This window comes from Eufriesea mexicana, unplaced genomic scaffold (assembly GCF_001483705.2).
Source record: "Eufriesea mexicana isolate 0111107269 unplaced genomic scaffold, ASM148370v2 scaffold4744748127, whole genome shotgun sequence".
NCBI lineage: Eukaryota > Metazoa > Arthropoda > Insecta > Hymenoptera > Apidae > Eufriesea > Eufriesea mexicana.
The window spans coordinates 387,803-406,324 of NW_016907969.1; the positions used below are offsets into that span (position 1 = coordinate 387,803).

An 18,522-nucleotide genomic window follows, 5' to 3' on the forward strand; every position below is an offset into this window, starting at 1 on the left:
TTTCCCTCCAAAATTCTTCCCCATGGCGTCCTTGTCATCACCATTTTCGCCCTCACTTCCGCTTCCTCATTCTCTACCGCTGTATCTGCAAAGATCCCCTACCACGTCCCAGTTACCAGTTACCGTTACCAGTTACCGTTACCAGTTACCCTCTTCCTCGCCAAAATTATTTAGCTTCGTCTTCATTTCCTCCTTTTCGTCCTCCTCCACGTTCACCATCCCGCGTCACCCCCGATCCTTTATCCTCTCATTGTTTCCCGCGACTTTCCACCACTCGAAAAACTTCCTTCCTTTCCTAGTTCCCCGTCTTTTCTCTTCTCGAACAACGGTGCTCGTGGCGCGATGGTCGTTACCCCTGTCTCGATGCGCCGCGACGTCTTCGACGCCTCAAAGAGCCGCCATTTTAAGAAGTCTCGGCCGATGGCCACGCTCGGACCTCGAGCACCTCGTTCGCCAACATCGAAGACACTTTCGATCGACGGTCGCAAAAGGCTCTTTGAATTTTAAAGGGACAATGTCGCGGCGTCGCTAACAAGGATTCTCTGTGACTGAAACGCCACGTGAATGCCGTCTTATCGGGGCTTTCTCGTTGGTCCTCGTTTTAAAAGTGGACCACCGATGCTGCCCGAGAGCAGCGAACATTATCAAAGGGATTAAGAGTGTCGAGTAAATTCCATTCGCGGTTTCTTCGACTTTTTCCACGGTACTATCCCGTAAATCGGAATAATTTCTCCGCTGATACGAAGATCTCTCCCTGTATCGATACTCTCGCGAGCCATGGAGACGTGCGTGTGACAAATGCACGCGAAACGTCGCCATGACGCGACTGTTCGGTTCTACGAAGAAACCTCGTTTGTAATCGCGTAATGTAGCCCATGAACCGGGAGGTGGTGTGTACTGTAACAGGACGCCATTTTGAGGCCACCCCAAAGCTCCGCACACATTTCAAAGCAGCCACAACGGTGCATCAGGTGCATGACGGTGCTGCAATCACGCATATAAGGGCATACACACGTACGCCGGGCGGCAAATACCGCTGGAAGCTGGCCAAAACTATAAAATTACCTTTCCGCTTGGAAAAATCGGTACGCCATCGAAATTTTAACACAGCGACGCTAATCGACGGGGTCTATCCAGTTAGCCGCGCGTTTTTCCCCGTCTGCGGAACGGAACGGTGTATTAACGAGCATCGCGAGCGCTATCGCGCGTTGCAAAAAGCGAACAATATCGCGGCGAGTGGAAAATTAACACGAGTACGAAACACCGGCAGTCCCGGACTTTTTCACTGTCTAAGTAACCCCCCGGCTGCGAGGGGTGGCCGACCGAGCATTTGCCCGGTACATATGAACAGTACCTGCGCAGGCAGCATCGCGATACACATAAGTGGTCGAGTACACACGAGTAGACGTGGAAATGAAATACCGGGCAGAGTGGTTGGCTGGCGATGGTGCAGAAAGAGAGAGCGGGTTGGTAGCGCCGGTTAGCGAAAACGGGAGAAGCAAAATGAGTGGAACGAGGCGAAGTAGAACGAAGTTAGTATCTCGCGTCTGACCACCAACGTACTTCAACAAAAGTTATCATTTTTCGTTGCGAAGCGAATGAGCGAATTCCGTCTCGTGTCCTCCTCCCATTCTCACCCCCGGTCTATTTCCCTCTCCCTCCGATTCGTTGCTGGATTTTTCTTTTACCTGTTACCCTCGCTTCTCGGCCTATTCTTCTGCTTTTCTCTACTTCAACTTCTCCTCCTTTCTACCTTTTCTTTCTATAATTTTCTTTTCGCCTTTCTCCCTCTATAACTCATCCCACCCCCTCTCTCTTTCTGTCGTCTCCGTCCCTGTGTATCGGTTCTCCGATCTCTTTCTCGCTTCCTCTTCGTTCTCCATCGTACCTCTCGCTCTCTCCCTCTCCCTCTCTCCCCCTTTTTCACTCATTCACCCCGCTCGTCGCGTCGGTTTCTCGTGGTCCCTCTTCCGTCTCTTTTCCCGCGACTCTCTCTTTCCAACCGATTCTCTGGTCGCTCGTCTCTCTTTCGCACCCTCTGTCATCCGCTTCCCCTCTATATATCTTTCTCGCTCCCGACACGCCGATTGGACGGGAGCTTGCGAAAGTTCCAGGTATCCCGGAGGACCGCCCACCGGTCCTCCTGCAGCCGGGAAAGTTTCGTCATTCCATGCAGGACAGGGAGGGAATCTGCTGCTGATGTTGCTCCGCCGGCGAGGCTGTATACCTTGGCAATTGGTCGGCCCTATTCAGAAAACACGCGACACGCCACTTTCTGATAACCTCCGGCACCGAGGCATAATTAAATTTCCAAGGATTTCGCGAGTGAATGTCGACCGTGTGCCCTAGATCGGCCTGCACTCGCAATACAGTCTCTCCCGATCTCCCGCCGCCCGGAGACGTTGAACCCCCGCTATTCCAAGAACGTTTCACACGCGTTTCCGTTCGCTGAGATCGGGTTAGGTGGATTGAACGGTAGCAGAATTCGAGAAATCTATCCGCGTCGAAATAGTATCGCGCTGAATGTTGGCCAATTACGGATATTCGTTGGCGAGTAAGCGGTATCAATCCCCAAGCGGCGTGGGAACAGCTCAGCCAGAAAGAAGATGCAAGTGATGCGAGAAATCCGTGTAATTAGACCGGTGGAACGTATTTAACGGGAGCTTATCCTCGGTTAGTATAAAGTTTCGGTGAAAAAAAGTTCCATTAAATCCGCCACCTAAGATATAGAGGAATTACGAGGAGGGGGGTTTTAATTTACCACCTACATCGAGTCCAACGAACGCTGCTCGGCGAAAGCGGTTCCTTTCAGCTCCGATTTCAGCCAATTGCTTGGACTCTGGGTCGGAATCTTGCATAGGACCTCGCGAGAACGCGATACGTCTTGACCTTGTTCAACACGATTCTTAGTACTACAGATAGAGGCTAGCCTTCCGATCGGACGACCTTTGTCGTTCTTAGAATCCTCGTCTCCCTTAGAAACGGATCGCGTATTCTCTGTGAAAACGTCGAGGTCATCTTCCTCGACTAGTCGAACAGTTGGACAAAAAGTCGAAGACCGAAGATAGTCTGGGTAGCAGACGCGAAGGTTAGACTGTGACTGCGTTATCAATTTAATCGTCTGTTAGGGAGAACGTCGAACGATAATCATGGCAGACATGTCTCGCTGGCCCGGTAGCAGTAAAGTGCAACATAATGTGCGTTTGCTCTCGTTTGATGGAGAATAGGGATAAGGGGCGTTGCTATCGAACCTAACGAGGCTCGATGTCTCAATTTCCGTAAGAACGTGCGCCTCGCAACAGGGGGTGACCAGCGTGAAGGGGAACGCCTGCCTGACTGGGGACGATACGGGACTGATAAGGTGCTAAAATAATATACAGCCATGACTTGTCCGGAGTCTCTTAGATCCAGATGGATCGTCGTATCCTCCTTTCCCGCCATCCAGATCCCGTGTGCAGATTATCGCCACGAGAGATCGAAACGATCGGCAAACGTGAAGTGCTATAATGCGTTAGAACGCTTAGGAAATGTGGAAGAAACGTAATTGGTTTAACCTCGTGCCCTACGATTTGAGTCCCGATGGCGCGTAGCATAATCAACAACGGAGTCCGTCACACGTTGAGCCATTTCAAGAATAATACGTAACCGAGGCAAAAGGACATGGGGGAAAATTAAATGAAGATAATCGTAACCACTGCAGAAGCACGTCTAAATTACTATTTTTCTAGCTACGTAAATTACTAGTTTCCTTGGCATAATTAATAGGCAGGTATCTTCTCTGTGTCCAACGAAAATCTTCGAATCGATTCCTCTAATATTGCTCATGGATCACGCAATCACCCACCTCAAATTTTTCTTAGGACGGTGAAAGAATTATAAGAATGTAAAATAAATGTTACTAACCAAATTCTCGGTCAGAAACTTGAAGTTCCAATGGGGCGTGGCATGTTCAACAGAAAAATCAGTCACACCTCGAGCACACATCTGAACACGTCGAAGAATAACACATAACAGAGGCTGAAAGACACGAAGGCGAACATTGACCGTGAGCCTAGCCTGTGTTTCATTTATATTGGATTCCATCTAGAAGCTACGTCTCTCACGCTCATGGTTGGTCCTATTTCCTTACCAGAGTCTCGCAGAATATTCTAGACGAAGAGGTTAAGGAAGTTTCTACAATTTTTTAAGAAGTTGAATATAATAACGCAATGACAGGAGCAACGTGGATATAATTGACCGTGAGCCTAGCCCATATTTTGTTTATATTGAATTCCATCTAGAAACTACGTCTCTCGCGCTCATGTTTGGTCCTATTTTCTTACCAGAGTCTCGCAGAATAATCTAGACGAAGAGGTTAACACTGGAACTACCAACCCAGTGAAAATGACTTGTCCCAGAATTTTCCTTTTTGCAATCACCGAACACATACACCTGCTTTAAGAATAAAATTGGTATCAACTCATATTAAGAAAGAACTGTAATCAATATATTCACTCATATTCATCGTACCGCTGAAATTACTATAATCTGTGCACGTTATAGTTACGTACCCATTAAAGATCGGTAGTTTTAGTATTAAGGAAGTTTCTAAAATTTTTCAAGAGGTTAAGTATCATAATTCAATGGCAGGAGCAACGTGGATATAATTGACCGTGAGCCTAGCCCATATTTTGTTTATATTGAATTCCATCTAGAAACTATGTTTCTCACGCTCTTGGTCGGTCCTATTTCCTTACCAGAATCTCGCAGAATATTCTAGACGAAGAGGTTAAGAAAGTTTCTAAAATTTTTCAAGAGGTTGAATATAATAACGCAATGACAGGAGCAACGTGGATATAATATTTTTCCAGTTACAAGCCCAAATTATAAGATCCGCTCGTCGTTGATTGCGTAGGTGCCTCCCTTTCTCCGGGATTGTTTCTTGATGCTATCTCTGACTCTTCAGTTTGTTAGGGGGATTTATTTGATTGAATATCGACTGTTCGTGCACCCGCCAGGGCTATAACGAGTATATCAGCGTCGGCCGTATCGCGCTCGTCCACGGGGACCACTCCCGTGAATTGTGCTCAGCAGTCGCCACGGCGCGGATCTTAATCCAAATCAACAGAACGGAGAGTTGGTCACGTCTAGAATAGCCTAGGAAAAATCACCCCCGTTGAGTTTATCTGGAAAGTATAATTTTCGAGATCTAACCCGACATTGCAAATCTTCGAATTTTTACACCCCCAAGTGCCCCCAATTTTCGATTGTCCAAATGTTCGAATCTCGAAATATTCGAGTGCTTAAATTTTGATAGCACGATAGGGAATCGTGATTCATATTTATTGCTTCTCGACACACGGCAAGTTCTCCACGCCACGTGAAAGGCATTACGTTTAAAGAGATTGGGGCACGGGTACGTGCGTGGCGCATATATAGACTTAAGACTCGCATAATAAAGCCCGATTCAGATCTAAATCCGGGCTTACGAGATAAACAGTCTATTAGGGTCTGTAGGGATCCCCAGTGAAACTTCGACCAGCCTATAACAAGCAGATCAAAGGTATCGAGTTGATGAGGAACCCTGGCCGCCATTGCATCCCGGTTTATAAACTGCTGGTCTCTTCTTCCCGTGAGATTTCATCGAAACCATGATCGAACAATCGATTCTCGCGAAATCTACCAGTTCACTGGAAACCTCGGTTCTCCGACCGATCTCAGTTTTCACGAACATCGTTAATTTCTCTGGAACGAATCGATTGTCAAACTTTGAATAATTGATCTCTATTCGAACATTATTTGCTCCCATTGTACGACAGGTGTACAAAAGATGCGAAAAATTTGACGTACTCGATTCCAGTCGAAAGTTCGTTCCAGGATCGTTAATAAATAACCGCTAATTATTTGACACAGAAATCGCGTAATCCTTTCTGTAATTAACGTCGAAATGACTTCCTGCGTTCCCCTTTGGTAACTTCCGTGTGAACAATGGGAATCGCGCGATGGGTTCCAGGTAAAAATTCCCATTCGAATCATGATGGAAAGTTCTACGACTGTTCGAAATGATCCAGCGAGATCTCGTATGGGATCTGTGTAAAAGAGCAAAGTAAATCGATCGCGGAAAATGTCACGGAAGCTCGGTAATTAAACGAAACGGATCGAGCGGAGTACAAAGCGGAATTTTTCACGGGAGCTTGTGCGATCATGCGGGTGATCGTAACGCGGGAATGAAAAGTATTTAATGTCAAGGGTTAGCATTCAATATCGAGTGGAGACGCGTGGGTGCCGTCAAATTTGATCATTCTGTATCGTCTCCACTCACGTAATCCTGAAGAACCTCCGTTGGACTTCATAATTTCGACTCGCGATTAATCGCACTGCACTATTTTTCGATTAAAACAATTCGAAAAATTTAAATATTTTGAACGCTTTTTTATCCATTTCCATAATTATTTACCCTCCCTTTAGGGGTGTAGATAACATCGTGCAATATTTTTCCTATAATTTCCATAATTATTTGTCTCTTCTTTGAATATTTAGATAATATCGCGCAGTGTTTGAATATCACGAATAACAAGGAATTATTAACATCTTGCACTCGTGAGACGACCCTCAGTCGCTATTTAATCAGATTCTAAAGAACGATGTTAATTAATGTATAAAATTTAAAATTACTCAACGATGTGTGGAATGTCGAAGTAAAATAATCCTGCATCTTAATTTGTGTACGATTTCTTATTTACCGTTTTAAAAATATCGTCGACTTTATGGCAGAAAGTCTTCGAATTACTATTCTTCTGTAACAAAGAAATCGCCGAGTGCAAGGGGCGATTCAACGATCGAACCGTTTATATTATTAGATTAACTCTGAACCTATCACTGCCTAAATCACCATTTTCGAACTTTCGATTTAAGATCGTAGAACCCTTTGAAAAGACTCGTCTGTCGAAATTATATTCCGAGATATCCAGAATCGAAATCTCGCAAAACTATAATAAGGAATGACCCCCTTTTTCTAAAAGATTCCTCAATTCTTATCTCTTTTTAATACAAATTTAATCAACTTTTAAATATCTTCGTCATTTCTTCACTCACCGATCATTCAATCGAACGTGGTAGGTCTACCTTTAACCCCTTGCCTCGTGATTTAAGTTGCAATGACGCGTGTGATAACAGAAAAATCGGAGACGTTGAGACACGTGGAACCATTTTATGCGAACGATGCGAAGAATAACACGCAACTGATACAGGAAACATCTGCGAAAATTAACCACGAGCCTAACCCACGATGTTTACCTTCGGTCGTGTCTACAAACCACGCCTCTCGTCCGTGATACTCGTGTTTGGCCCGATTTCCTTACCACGAGCCTCGCACGATATTCTAGGCGAAGGGGTTAACTCCATTCTTCGAGTCTCTTAACCCTTTGACTACGGCAGACTTTGAAACACACCAGCCATATCATACAGTAGGAGTCCACTACGATGTACACCAAGGACGACAAATTTTGGGTGCATTTGGGTGCAAAAATTTCGTTAGGTGTGCATTTCTGAGAAATTATTGTATATTCAAGTAATAATACTATATTCCACTACATTAAAACAACGTTATTTATTTCTTCGTACTCTGCATTAAATTGTTACTGTATATACTTAAATTTTCACAGCAAAAGAACTTCCGAGCTCCTTTAGGTGTTCACAGTATCACAAGTGCAAGATCTCTAAGCGCCTTTAGGCGCCCACAGTAGTCAAAGGGTTATTCCTAGTTGCAAAATACCCGATCCTTTATGTTTAAAATAAACTTTTACTTTTCGCCCCGCGAAATTAATTAATTTGTCAAATGAGCGGCTCGATTAATTCATTCATCGCGAGATGCAGCGTAGAAACTGTCGGTCGAACCCTCGACTCGCGTACTCGCACAAGGACCAATTTTAAGCAGATCGTGCTCACTCAAAACACCATTAAGCTCGAGTTCTAGTTCATTGGTATCCAGCATCTCCGTTTCTCTCTCTCCCTCGCTCTTTCTCGATCTATCTGTCTGTGTATTCGCGAGCACATAGCCGCTCGCTGAGGGTCGATATGATTGACGAGCCCTTAAACGAAATGGGATTAATGCGCGTGCAAATTTCAAACTCACCCTCGGGAGGGTAACGTCGGCTCGGCTTGCCGATAATCATTATTATTAACGATGGAATTAGTATTCGACGAAGTGCGGATTTGGGAGAGAACTGGAAAGGAAGCCGGGCCACTCTATTTTCCAAGCATCGGTATAATACCGGCTTTATCCCGGGGACTAAGATGGCGGAAAGTTTCGAATTCATTTTCTTCCTCCGTTTCCAGTTTTCCCGGCAAAATCTCTCATTTTCTTCGCTGTCAAGTTTCGGAACAAAGGTCAGCGTTAATTTGTCGGTTGAATGCGCGAAAGGAGTGTACATCGGAGGAAGATTAAATCCTGAAAGCGACGCTGTCTCGATGCTGTCGCCCTTTGAAGCGTGCCTGGTTCGTTTAATGCGAAAGTTTTCTTGGCTGGTAACTTACGGACTCACCGGCAAATTATTAATCGATCCTTCGCGCACGGCTCAAGACCCGTCCACGATCGTTTAGCCACCATCGTTTCGCACGTTGGAATTCGTCGAAGAGATTCTCGCGGAATCTCGGAACGCGATACAATCCGCTTGAAGTCCGAGCTGAAGGGACGATTTTCAAGGAGGTATTCTTTGAAGTCTTCCGCGCTTTCCACCCCGTGGACCAAGTCACAACGGAGGTAATAAAAGGTACAAAGTTGCCAAAGACCGGTTCTCCCGCGAATTTCGTGGTCGTGTCGAAACGACGTTTCCGGGGCTGGAAAGGTTGGTCGAAAGGGAAAAGCAAATAATTTAACGACTCGAACGACCCTGATATGGAAAACTCATATCGTCAGTTCAAGGTATCGCGCGTATCGATTCCTTTGTAGACAAAAGTCTGGGAGCTGGTTCCAAAGAACATCTCGAAACGTTGGAATCAGGCCACGTATACAGTAGCCTTCAGCGGAATATCGAAGACGTCGAAGATATTCACCGACTTTTCAATCTTCGACTCTTGGCACACTTTTCGAGGAGTCGATAAAAAAGACAATAGAAAAATAGCGAGCGATAGAGCTGGTTAATCGGCCCGCACCAATCACACGTGCGCGTAGGACCTTAAGCCTGTGGAGAAATGCTGGAATAAAAATTCGGGACGCGCGTTGAATTTCGATGAAATTTCATTCGGGAAAGAGAAAGAAGGAGTTCGTTTCATAAGCTTCTTGGAAGCTTCCAGATCGAGTAACAGGGGATGGAGCAGCGAGAACGTTTTCTTAAACGAATAAGGTGAAAACGGGGCGCGGATAGAAGAAAAAAGGCAGGAAATAAAAGGGGAGAAAGAGGAAGTGTATAAAATTGTATCGCACGAGAAATAGATTTGTCCAGGGTTACGGAATGAGTTGAAAAATCGTTGCGAGCGCTGAATTTTCTCCCATAAAACGTTCCCGGGGGGATAAGAGAGTAGATCACCCTGTATACGGGGTGGAATCCGTTTCTCGGATTTTACGAGGTCCCGCTCGAGATCTTTCTCTTTTACTTTCTCCGTCTCCCCGTCTCTCTCCACCCTTCTCACGCTCCTCCTCTCCATTTGCGTGCCTCTCTTCTTCTTTCCGCCGTCATTCCACTTCCACGTCTCGCTTATTCAAACGTTTGACGGAACTTAGAATGTAAACGACCACAAACCAGCCCCTATCGGTACGTCAGCTTCAACAGGGGGTAAGGAATGATGGATCGACTTTTTCGACTGGCAGGGTGTAAATATGCGGCCCTTGAAAGACAGCTCGATGAGACGGTTCCTGTTCAACGCCGGAAACCGATCTCTCTTTCTCTTTCGATTTTTCGCCCTTCCACGAGCAAATCGAACCATCGATTCATCAAACTACCTGGCGAAACTTTGTCCTACGTGCGGGAAATTTTAGAGAAATTTTAGAGAAATCTTAGAGAAATTTTTGTAATAACGCGTTGTTGTAAATAAAATATCGGAGGAAACTCTCGGACCATGCAAATCGTTGATTATCGCCAACCATAAATTGTCAATCGCGTCGTTCCTCGATAATCCCCTCCGTGACTAACCTTTCGATTCTCCATAGTCAAATTGAACTATCCAGGAGGATCAAGCGTGTCTCTGATTTATCACAGCTCAACTTCGGTGACGTTTTCATCCCGGTGAATATGACAGCTCCGAAGATAACGGTGCTACCTGAATTCTCGAGATTGGCACACGGTCTTCGTAGCGGGAACATCACCATTCTAGATAGCAAAACTATTTACATTCCGAATCTACATTACGACGGCGCCGGGCCGGATGCATATTTCTGGGTTGGGAAAGGGCAGGAGCCCAACACGTTCGGCATCAAAGTACCAAACGAGAAGAACAGGTATGCGATTCACCCGTTCACCGGTTTGAAAATTCCTACCAAATTCGTACAGCCCGTGACCATCGACGAAAATTATTCTCCACAGTTCGGCTGTACTGAGGGGATACCAAGGTGTGGACATTGAAATCGTTCTGCCAGGGAACTTGACCGTGTATGACATCGATTGGCTGGCGGTTTGGTGCGTGCAGCACAAGCACAATTTCGGACATGTCCTGATACCGAACGACATCGAAGTTCCACCTGCCCTTGGGCAAACGAAAATCACGGTAACTGCACTCGAATTGTTCGCGAGGGAACGAAATCTCGTTCCACGGAACTCGTACATTTCTTAAAGAATTCAAATTTTTCAATCGAATGTCAGACATTTCATTAATGAAATGTATTTTTATCGGGATAGCCGCCTTGGTGGTACGATCCTGTAAGTAAAGTAGAGCGTTAGATGATTTTGATTTATCAGAAAGAATTCTTTTGAAATTTGGAAAAAAGCCATCTTGAATTTATATACGTACATATATATACTACTCGCGTGTAAACGAAAAATACTTGTTAATGATTTTCCAGACAAGCACACCGTCACCGCCTGCGTCCAAATACGAGCTGACCAATTGCAAGGAGTTACTGGATGGTCGCATACAAGTCCAGTGGGAGATGATAGAGGAAGACATTCAGATCAGAGTGTCCGCGAAGATTAAAGAGAACGAGTACATTGCGTTTGGTTTATCCGGTTCCGAGGGGAAGCCTAAAATGATCGGCGGCGATGTGGTGGTAGCCGCTTACAACAGCAGTACCGGTAAATTCATCGCAGAGGACTACTATATATCGGATTACGCGCAGTGTGACGGTAAAAATGGCGTATGTCCGGATGAAAGGGTTGGAGGGAAGAACGACGTGGTTCTTATACACGGGGAAAGAAAGAACGGAATAACGACAGGTGAGAGTCTCTTTTTATCCGTCATTCGTGACCACCGTGTGTTTCAACGTTCGTGGTTTTAGTTACTTACATGAGACCGATGAGCACGAACGAGCCGATGATGGACAGGATGATCCCGAACAGGGAAACAAGCATAATCGCGGCGATAGGACCACTGAATATGAGAGGAGAAGCTAATGCTCATCACAGCTTCGACAAGACATCCGAGGACATTCGTATTGATTTTACGTCGAGGAACGTACACGAGTGTACAAATTCCCTCTACAACCTCCCGGACATGTCTGACATCAAACCCTGGACGGTAGCCCAAATTACCAACGAAACTACGTTCAGCGCGAGGATAGGGCCTGCTGGTGGGAGTAGAGGATACTCCACTATCACAGGTGTCTTTTCCTCTGTTTTAGATGCGTTCAAAGATTCTATCTCTTCGTGCAATTTCTATATCACTGATTTAGCTTTCTAACGATCGAAAATTAAAATGTAGGACGACCTGCTTGGGGAATCGTGTGGTACATCAACGATTTGCTGCTCCCAGAAATCACTGTTCAGAGAGGAGAGACGTACACGTTCATAGTGGAGGGCGGGAATGATCCAACTAATCCAGCTAGGCGAGTTGAAATATCAAACTATTAGTAATCCAGTTTATATTCCGTTTCCTTCATTTCGCCATCACTTTGACGTTTAATAATTACACGGAATCCATAGTATTCGCATACCTTGCCCATGGCCATTTAATCGCAATTCTGCGCAAAATTTTCTGCACAAAATTGGAATTGAATCTGACAATGAACCACGCGAATCGAACTTTCGTTTACGAATCGTATGCCGGTTAAATTAGCCCCGGAATGTGTAATTTCGGCTCTGCATAGAATGCGAAAATGCGCTTTTTCCATGCAGGTACCACCCGTTTTACATCACCGACAGTCCAGAAGGTGGATTCGACCAAAAGACCGAGAACGAGCAAATGGCACAAAGAGTATTCGCCGGAGTAAAATACGACAGCGATGGATATCCTTATCCAACGGCTGCTGGTCGTTACTGCGAATGGGTTCACAAAACCGTAGACATGAGCGAAAAGATGGAGACTTTTGAGAGTTTCTTCGAAACACTTAGATTAGAATGTGTGAAAGGTGAGCCTGCGAAACTCGTTTGGAACGTGACAGAAGACACTCCGGATATCGTTTACTACCAGGTACGATTCATCAAGGTATTAATCGATGTGGTATTGACGACATATCGTACGGATATTTACATATTTGGACACTTTGGACCTGAGACGTAACGAGACGATAATGTACCACGAGTGAAAAGTATGTTTCGATATAAAAATTTTCTTTTCTTCGCAGTGTTACGCGCACAATAATCTGGGCTGGAAGATACACGTTGTCAACAGCGCACACGCGATCATGTCGTTATTGCCAGTGGTCACAGCGACGATCGTCATCAGTATGTTAACATTCGTAAGATGAATTATCCCTTAAATATCGTTTAGCGGAAAATCCCCGGGAAAGTATGAGCGTACGGTGCGACGACTAAGCTAAAGTAAAAGAAAAAGAAAAAAAAATGGATGAGAAAGGAAAATCGAATTCTAACAAAGCTCGCATAAATAACGACGGTGATAAAACAAAAACACAAAGCGATTGTTAAAATCTGCTGAACACGATACAAGGTTGTAAGAAAGTATTTAGCTCGTAAGGTTTAATTGTACGTAAAAGATTAGCAGAATATTTTTAAGATCTATCAGATTCAATATTTCATATTATATTATGTATAGATATGTATAGGTATATTTATATTTATATATACACGTACATATAAATACATATATATTATATACATACATACTCACATATTAACACGGGACTGTGTGATGAGTACGAGATTCGAGGTGATTTTTAAGAAATTAAGAGACTAAGAATTTAAGAATTTAAGAGACTACTTAGGAAAAGGAGAGGGAGAATAATTTCTGACATTAATAATAATTCGGGAGCGGGGTATAAACGTGGATAATTTCTGACAATAACTCGTGAAACTCGATGTTGTTCATCGTTAGAGGGGAGAAATATAATTCGTCGAAGAGAATCGATCGATACGATCGGTGCATATCGGTGATAAACGAAAGAACGGGGAAAGTATCCGTGGTACATGTACAATGTAAATTTTGCACAAAGCTATAGTTGAGTATAATGTAACATTAAAGATTGAGTAGTACTTAAGATATACATACATTTATAAATGCTGTCGACTTGACAATAATACGTAGAGTAGCGAACGATGAAGGAATCGCTGAAGAAAAAACAAGAAAATATGTACAAGGTAACGTCAGACATTATGTAATTTAAGGGTGATACAGTTACAAACTATCCCCTATACGTGTAACAATGCTATAATATGTACATACTATAGAGTGGACCTTCCTAAAACGGAATGAAAGTATAAAATGTGCCTTGGGTACAGATAATAAACTTCTCTAATTACACGAATTAGGAACCACTCGGTCAAGAGATGCCCTGTAGTACTTAGGAACTGGTTTCTAGCGCGTTAAACGTATCGTACGTCGCGAGTTCGCAAAAGAAATGATAAATATTTTATTTTATAAAGATATATCGAGTAAAACGATTAGCCTGACTTAACGAGAAATCAAAGATACCTATTCAAAGTGACGTACAAATCGACAACTAGCGCGATACGTGCAGAAAGTAAGATGTTGTGCAACCAAGAAATCAGAAAAATACATAATCACTCTAGAGAAGTAGAGAATATCAAAGTAGCGAAAAAGATATATCTCGCCCACTTTTTAAACGTGAATATAAAAGCTATACGGTATCCAGATTCTAAGTAACGGGGTGTCCTCAAAATTGCCAGCAGCGAACAAAATTCTTTGCAATTCCGATTGCTTATCGCACGAAGACCAGCCTCTATTTAATTACATATGCATACATACCTAACATAAACATTATATATATATTAAACATACATACATTACATGAGGTACTACATGCATATAATATGAAATACCAAAATCAAAATTCGGAAACTTGCGTCGTTTAGCTGTCAACGCTGTCCAATTTACATTCGTTTGCAGTTACCTATCGCGATAACCACACGACAGTATCCATACCTTTCGACTCGTTGCCCCATCGAATAATTCTTGAAACCGTGCGACGAATACATTGGACATCGTTGCCCAAGCTTTCACGTCAGATGCGTCGAAAAATCAACGGTGTTAAATAGGCATACGTACCACGCGCGTTTGTAAAATTGATTAAGCGACAATAAGACGGAGTCGACAACTCGCTTAACGTACACGATACGACACGTCTCAATCCCAATGTTTCCGCTTTCATACCCGACAGCGACAAAGTCCTGGAAAGGATTCCACGGGATTTTCTTCGCATCTGCATCGCTTAGAATAACGCAGCCTCGTCGCCATTTCCGTTCTTCTTCCTTTTCTACTGCTTTCTACCCCTTCGCCCTTATCTGTCCTTCTTTTTTCTAAGCGAGTCCTAAGTCCTAAGTCCTAAGTCTGAGTCTAAGCGAGTCTAAGAGAGCGAGGCGGATTGTAGCACGTAAGCGGATATAAAACTCCTACTCCTGTGAACGACAATAATATGGTACCTATGTGCCAGATCGAAAGTTCAGGGGGCTGCTCCGAAGAATCGAGCGGTAGTCGGGCGAGCAAGGAGGAAGATGGAACATTTCGGAAAAGGCTCCTTGCGAATCGCTGTCCTGCATTTTGGAGCTTTCACTCGAGACAATAAACGAGCTACTTGCCGTAAGGGTCGGTCGTCTGCCAAACTTACTCGGACAATAAAGCAATTATTTGCGGCTAAAGAATCCTATATTTTATGGTGGGGATGGTAGGACGTATCCAAACGACTTACAATAAGGAAGCAACGCTGCTCGAACCTTTGACAATATTCATGGATACGTTTTACCGTTCTGAATTTTGACACGATTCGGACAATAATCACGATCGTACCCTTCAAGTACAAATATCGACGAATGGGTCGTGTTGGTCGATTAGACCTGACAATAATGTAGCCATTCGCGATGGCGCCACGACGAAAACGCTCCGTAGCGGGACAGCGTCTGTTAAAAAGAAAGAAAAAAGAAAAAAAAAGGAAAAATTGTGTATCTGTACGGATCAATTATTCGAGATGTAAGTGTACAAAGCAGAAATTAAACGGCCCACAAGTCCGCCGATTTAAGCTACTAGTTATATAAATGAGTGTACAGAACAAACGAAAGTTTTAGATAGGAATATAAAGATCTTCTAATCTCGTCTCTCCTCTCCTCTCTTTTTCTCTCTGTTCCTCTCTTTCGTATATATATATATATATATATATATATATACATACATACACACACGTTTCATGTATATCTTCCTCTCTCTTTCTCTCTCTCTGTCTCTTCCTCTCTGTCCCTTTATCTCTCGTTTTCACTTCACCCCATAGGGTTATTCGCGGAGCAGCCCGGCCATGTCACTCACGTTGTTAGCAGTTAAGGAGCAAACGATAGTTTAGAGGCTAAGTGAGAATCTTCTCTTTTCGCTGTATCGTCGTGTAATCTAAAAGCAACAACAAAGAATGAAACGGAGAACATGTAGAAGAATTGAGAACGATCGTATCACCGAGCGACACATCGATCAGATCGTAACGATGGCCTCATTTCGGTGTACGACACCCCAAGCGTGAATTTCGAATCGTTAGCTGTTACCTTTTAGCGAGTAATCATGTTTACATTTTGTGTCTCTCGTATCATAGTCCAAATACCGTTTTACTCGTATCAATTCTCTTCCATACGCGCCGATCCACGCAAGGATCTTTCGATTCGAGGAATTTAAGCGAATAAGAGAAACATAAGAGATCGATAGAACGTAATCCTATCTCGTCAGCGCTCAATTCGATGATGGTAGATCGAAATATTCGCGAGAATGTTCCTCTTTGCGTGATCCCTTGTTGGCTGATAGTTTCGAAAGGCTTCTGTATTCGTTATACCTTCTTCTACCATTTTTCTTCTTTTCTTCTACCATTATCTCCTCACATATCCCTAACAAACATATCCCTAATGTAAGGCATGAAAGATTTAAAGAAAAACGTTCTCGATTGGTATTTTATTTAAAGAAAAATATCCATCTCCCACATTCTCTTACACACACATGCACACACACACACACACACACACACTCTCTCTCTCTCTCTTTGTCTGTCTTTCTTTTTTTTCTTGAATTTAAATGTAAAGAGATTAGATGAAAATCGTGGAGTATATTCGAGATCGGCATTTGTCTCTGATTTTTCCCAAAAGCCGTCTGAGGAATATTTCGGAAGGTCGAATGGTAAAATAGTAAAGAAGAAGGAAAAAATTGCGGACGAATCGAGAATCGATCGAAAGAGGAAAGAGGAAAGAGCGAAAGATTCAGCGATGAAACATAGAGATAAGTAAAGAACATTCGAACTAGCGATTTTAATGGTGTCGATTAATCGAACGAATGTATAACACTGTCAATATGTATGTAACGACGAAGGTCTTCTTGTTTCAACGATATATCGTAGAGATAACTGGAAGACTTTTAAAACTGAATATCTTTCTGAATCTTATCCTTGTGGTAGAATATATTTTCACACTTAAGAACAAGGCGTAGAGAGCGAGAGGAAAAAAGGAGAAACGGTATATTAATTGCTTCGGCTCTTTGCACTCTTGGAATACTATGGTTTCTTCCTCTGATTATCGAAATTGCGTACATGTGATGTACTTGTAAAGAAGAAACGAATGGAAACGAGACGAGAATCGAGTATAGAATTTAGAAGGCGGGAGTTTCGAAAAGGATCTGGAAATTCGTCGAGTGCAATATGGGGAAGGTACAAAGTGGCATGATAAGAATTGATTTATTAAGATAGACCGTCCTGAGTTGTGTTTAACAAATTTTAAGGATCTATTTTTGAACGACTAGTAACGTTGAGCGAGTGTTGTAATATTTTATCGTTAAGGGAGAACGTCTCGATGAGCCGTGTTTGGATTTGATCGAAAGTTAATAGACTAGTAGCCCGTTAATGGTCGAACACGAGTGCGAAGAGTAGAAGGGAAAGAAATTCATAAATTCATATCCAAGTAATCGTAGATAAGTCGTTTTTGAACATGCTGACTCACACTCATTAGTAATTAGAACATCTCGTAGAAAAATAACTTAGTTCGTGAAGTTTAAACGAAGAAACGAAAAAAGAAAAAAAAAGGAAGTAAAATTTAAAATCAACTACTTTATCCGAGAAATATATCGAGAAGGAGAAGAAACGAAAATGAGTTTAATTCTTGTAAGTGTGCGAAACGTTTCGGCGAATTTATCAAGCTCTCGCGTAAACAAAAAAGTAAAAAAAATAACGTAGCTTATCAAGAGTGGTAAAACAATTGTCAACCGTTTTTTTCAACGTTTACGTGTTAGACTAGGCTAATCAACAAGATAACTCTCTATTAATCGTGTACTCGTATTACTGTAAAGTCGATTCAATTGTCGAGATTCTCGTGTTTTTACGAGACACGTGCGAACATGGTTTCGAGACATATCGATATCTTAATCGTTCCATCGCACATCGTATCTTCTGTTATTGAAAAACTATGAAAGTATTCAAGCGGTTTAAACACTAGGCTAAACATGGCTGCCCAATTTTAAAGGTTACGTGCTATTCGACAGCTAATTCTATTTAACAAACACCGAAATACTCGCACGTGTCTGAAGTTTATGGTCATCGTGAATGCGAAAATAAATCGCTCTAATCCAGATCCAGAGTGTAAGCCTGCTAACTGCATACAAAGATGTATACGAGTTTGAATTTCGATGTCAATGCAGTATAGTGAATTTTAAGCCATGTATATGTATAATGTTGCACGTGTCATCCTTTCTTTTCCTCTTCTTTTTATCTGTTATTGTGCAAAAATTGTACTCACGGTGAAATTGATTCTACGCTAAAAGATTTGTGTATCGTCGATCGATAAATAGATATCGTAAGGATACGAATGCTCAGAAAACTTGTTTCACAAAGCTACAACACTATTATTTGCATCCCCACGTCGGACATTCATTTTTCTTAAAATCAGCAACAAGATCGTTGTATAATATAAAAATTCTTTCATGGAATATTGGTAATACATTGAACTCGATTGATCAGCTTATCATATGCAT

At 42.9% G+C, this 18,522-nt stretch overlaps 1 protein-coding gene across 1 annotated transcript in view; it reads left to right on the plus strand.

The window, feature by feature from the left end:
- LOC108550025 (protein Skeletor, isoforms B/C) overlaps positions 1-12,844 on the plus strand; it is a 56,762-nt gene extending 43,918 nt beyond the window's left edge. Inside the window, exons 5-12 of the mRNA XM_017903622.1 lie at positions 10,176-10,414; positions 10,500-10,680; positions 10,812-10,832; positions 10,976-11,345; positions 11,408-11,728; positions 11,830-11,953; positions 12,243-12,537; positions 12,692-12,844. Coding sequence (XP_017759111.1) covers positions 10,176-10,414; positions 10,500-10,680; positions 10,812-10,832; positions 10,976-11,345; positions 11,408-11,728; positions 11,830-11,953; positions 12,243-12,537; positions 12,692-12,814 — 1,674 coding nt within the window. The 3' untranslated portion in view covers positions 12,815-12,844. The remainder of the gene's footprint in view (positions 1-10,175; positions 10,415-10,499; positions 10,681-10,811; positions 10,833-10,975; positions 11,346-11,407; positions 11,729-11,829; positions 11,954-12,242; positions 12,538-12,691) is intronic.
- Positions 12,845-18,522: the final 5,678 nt, after the last annotated feature.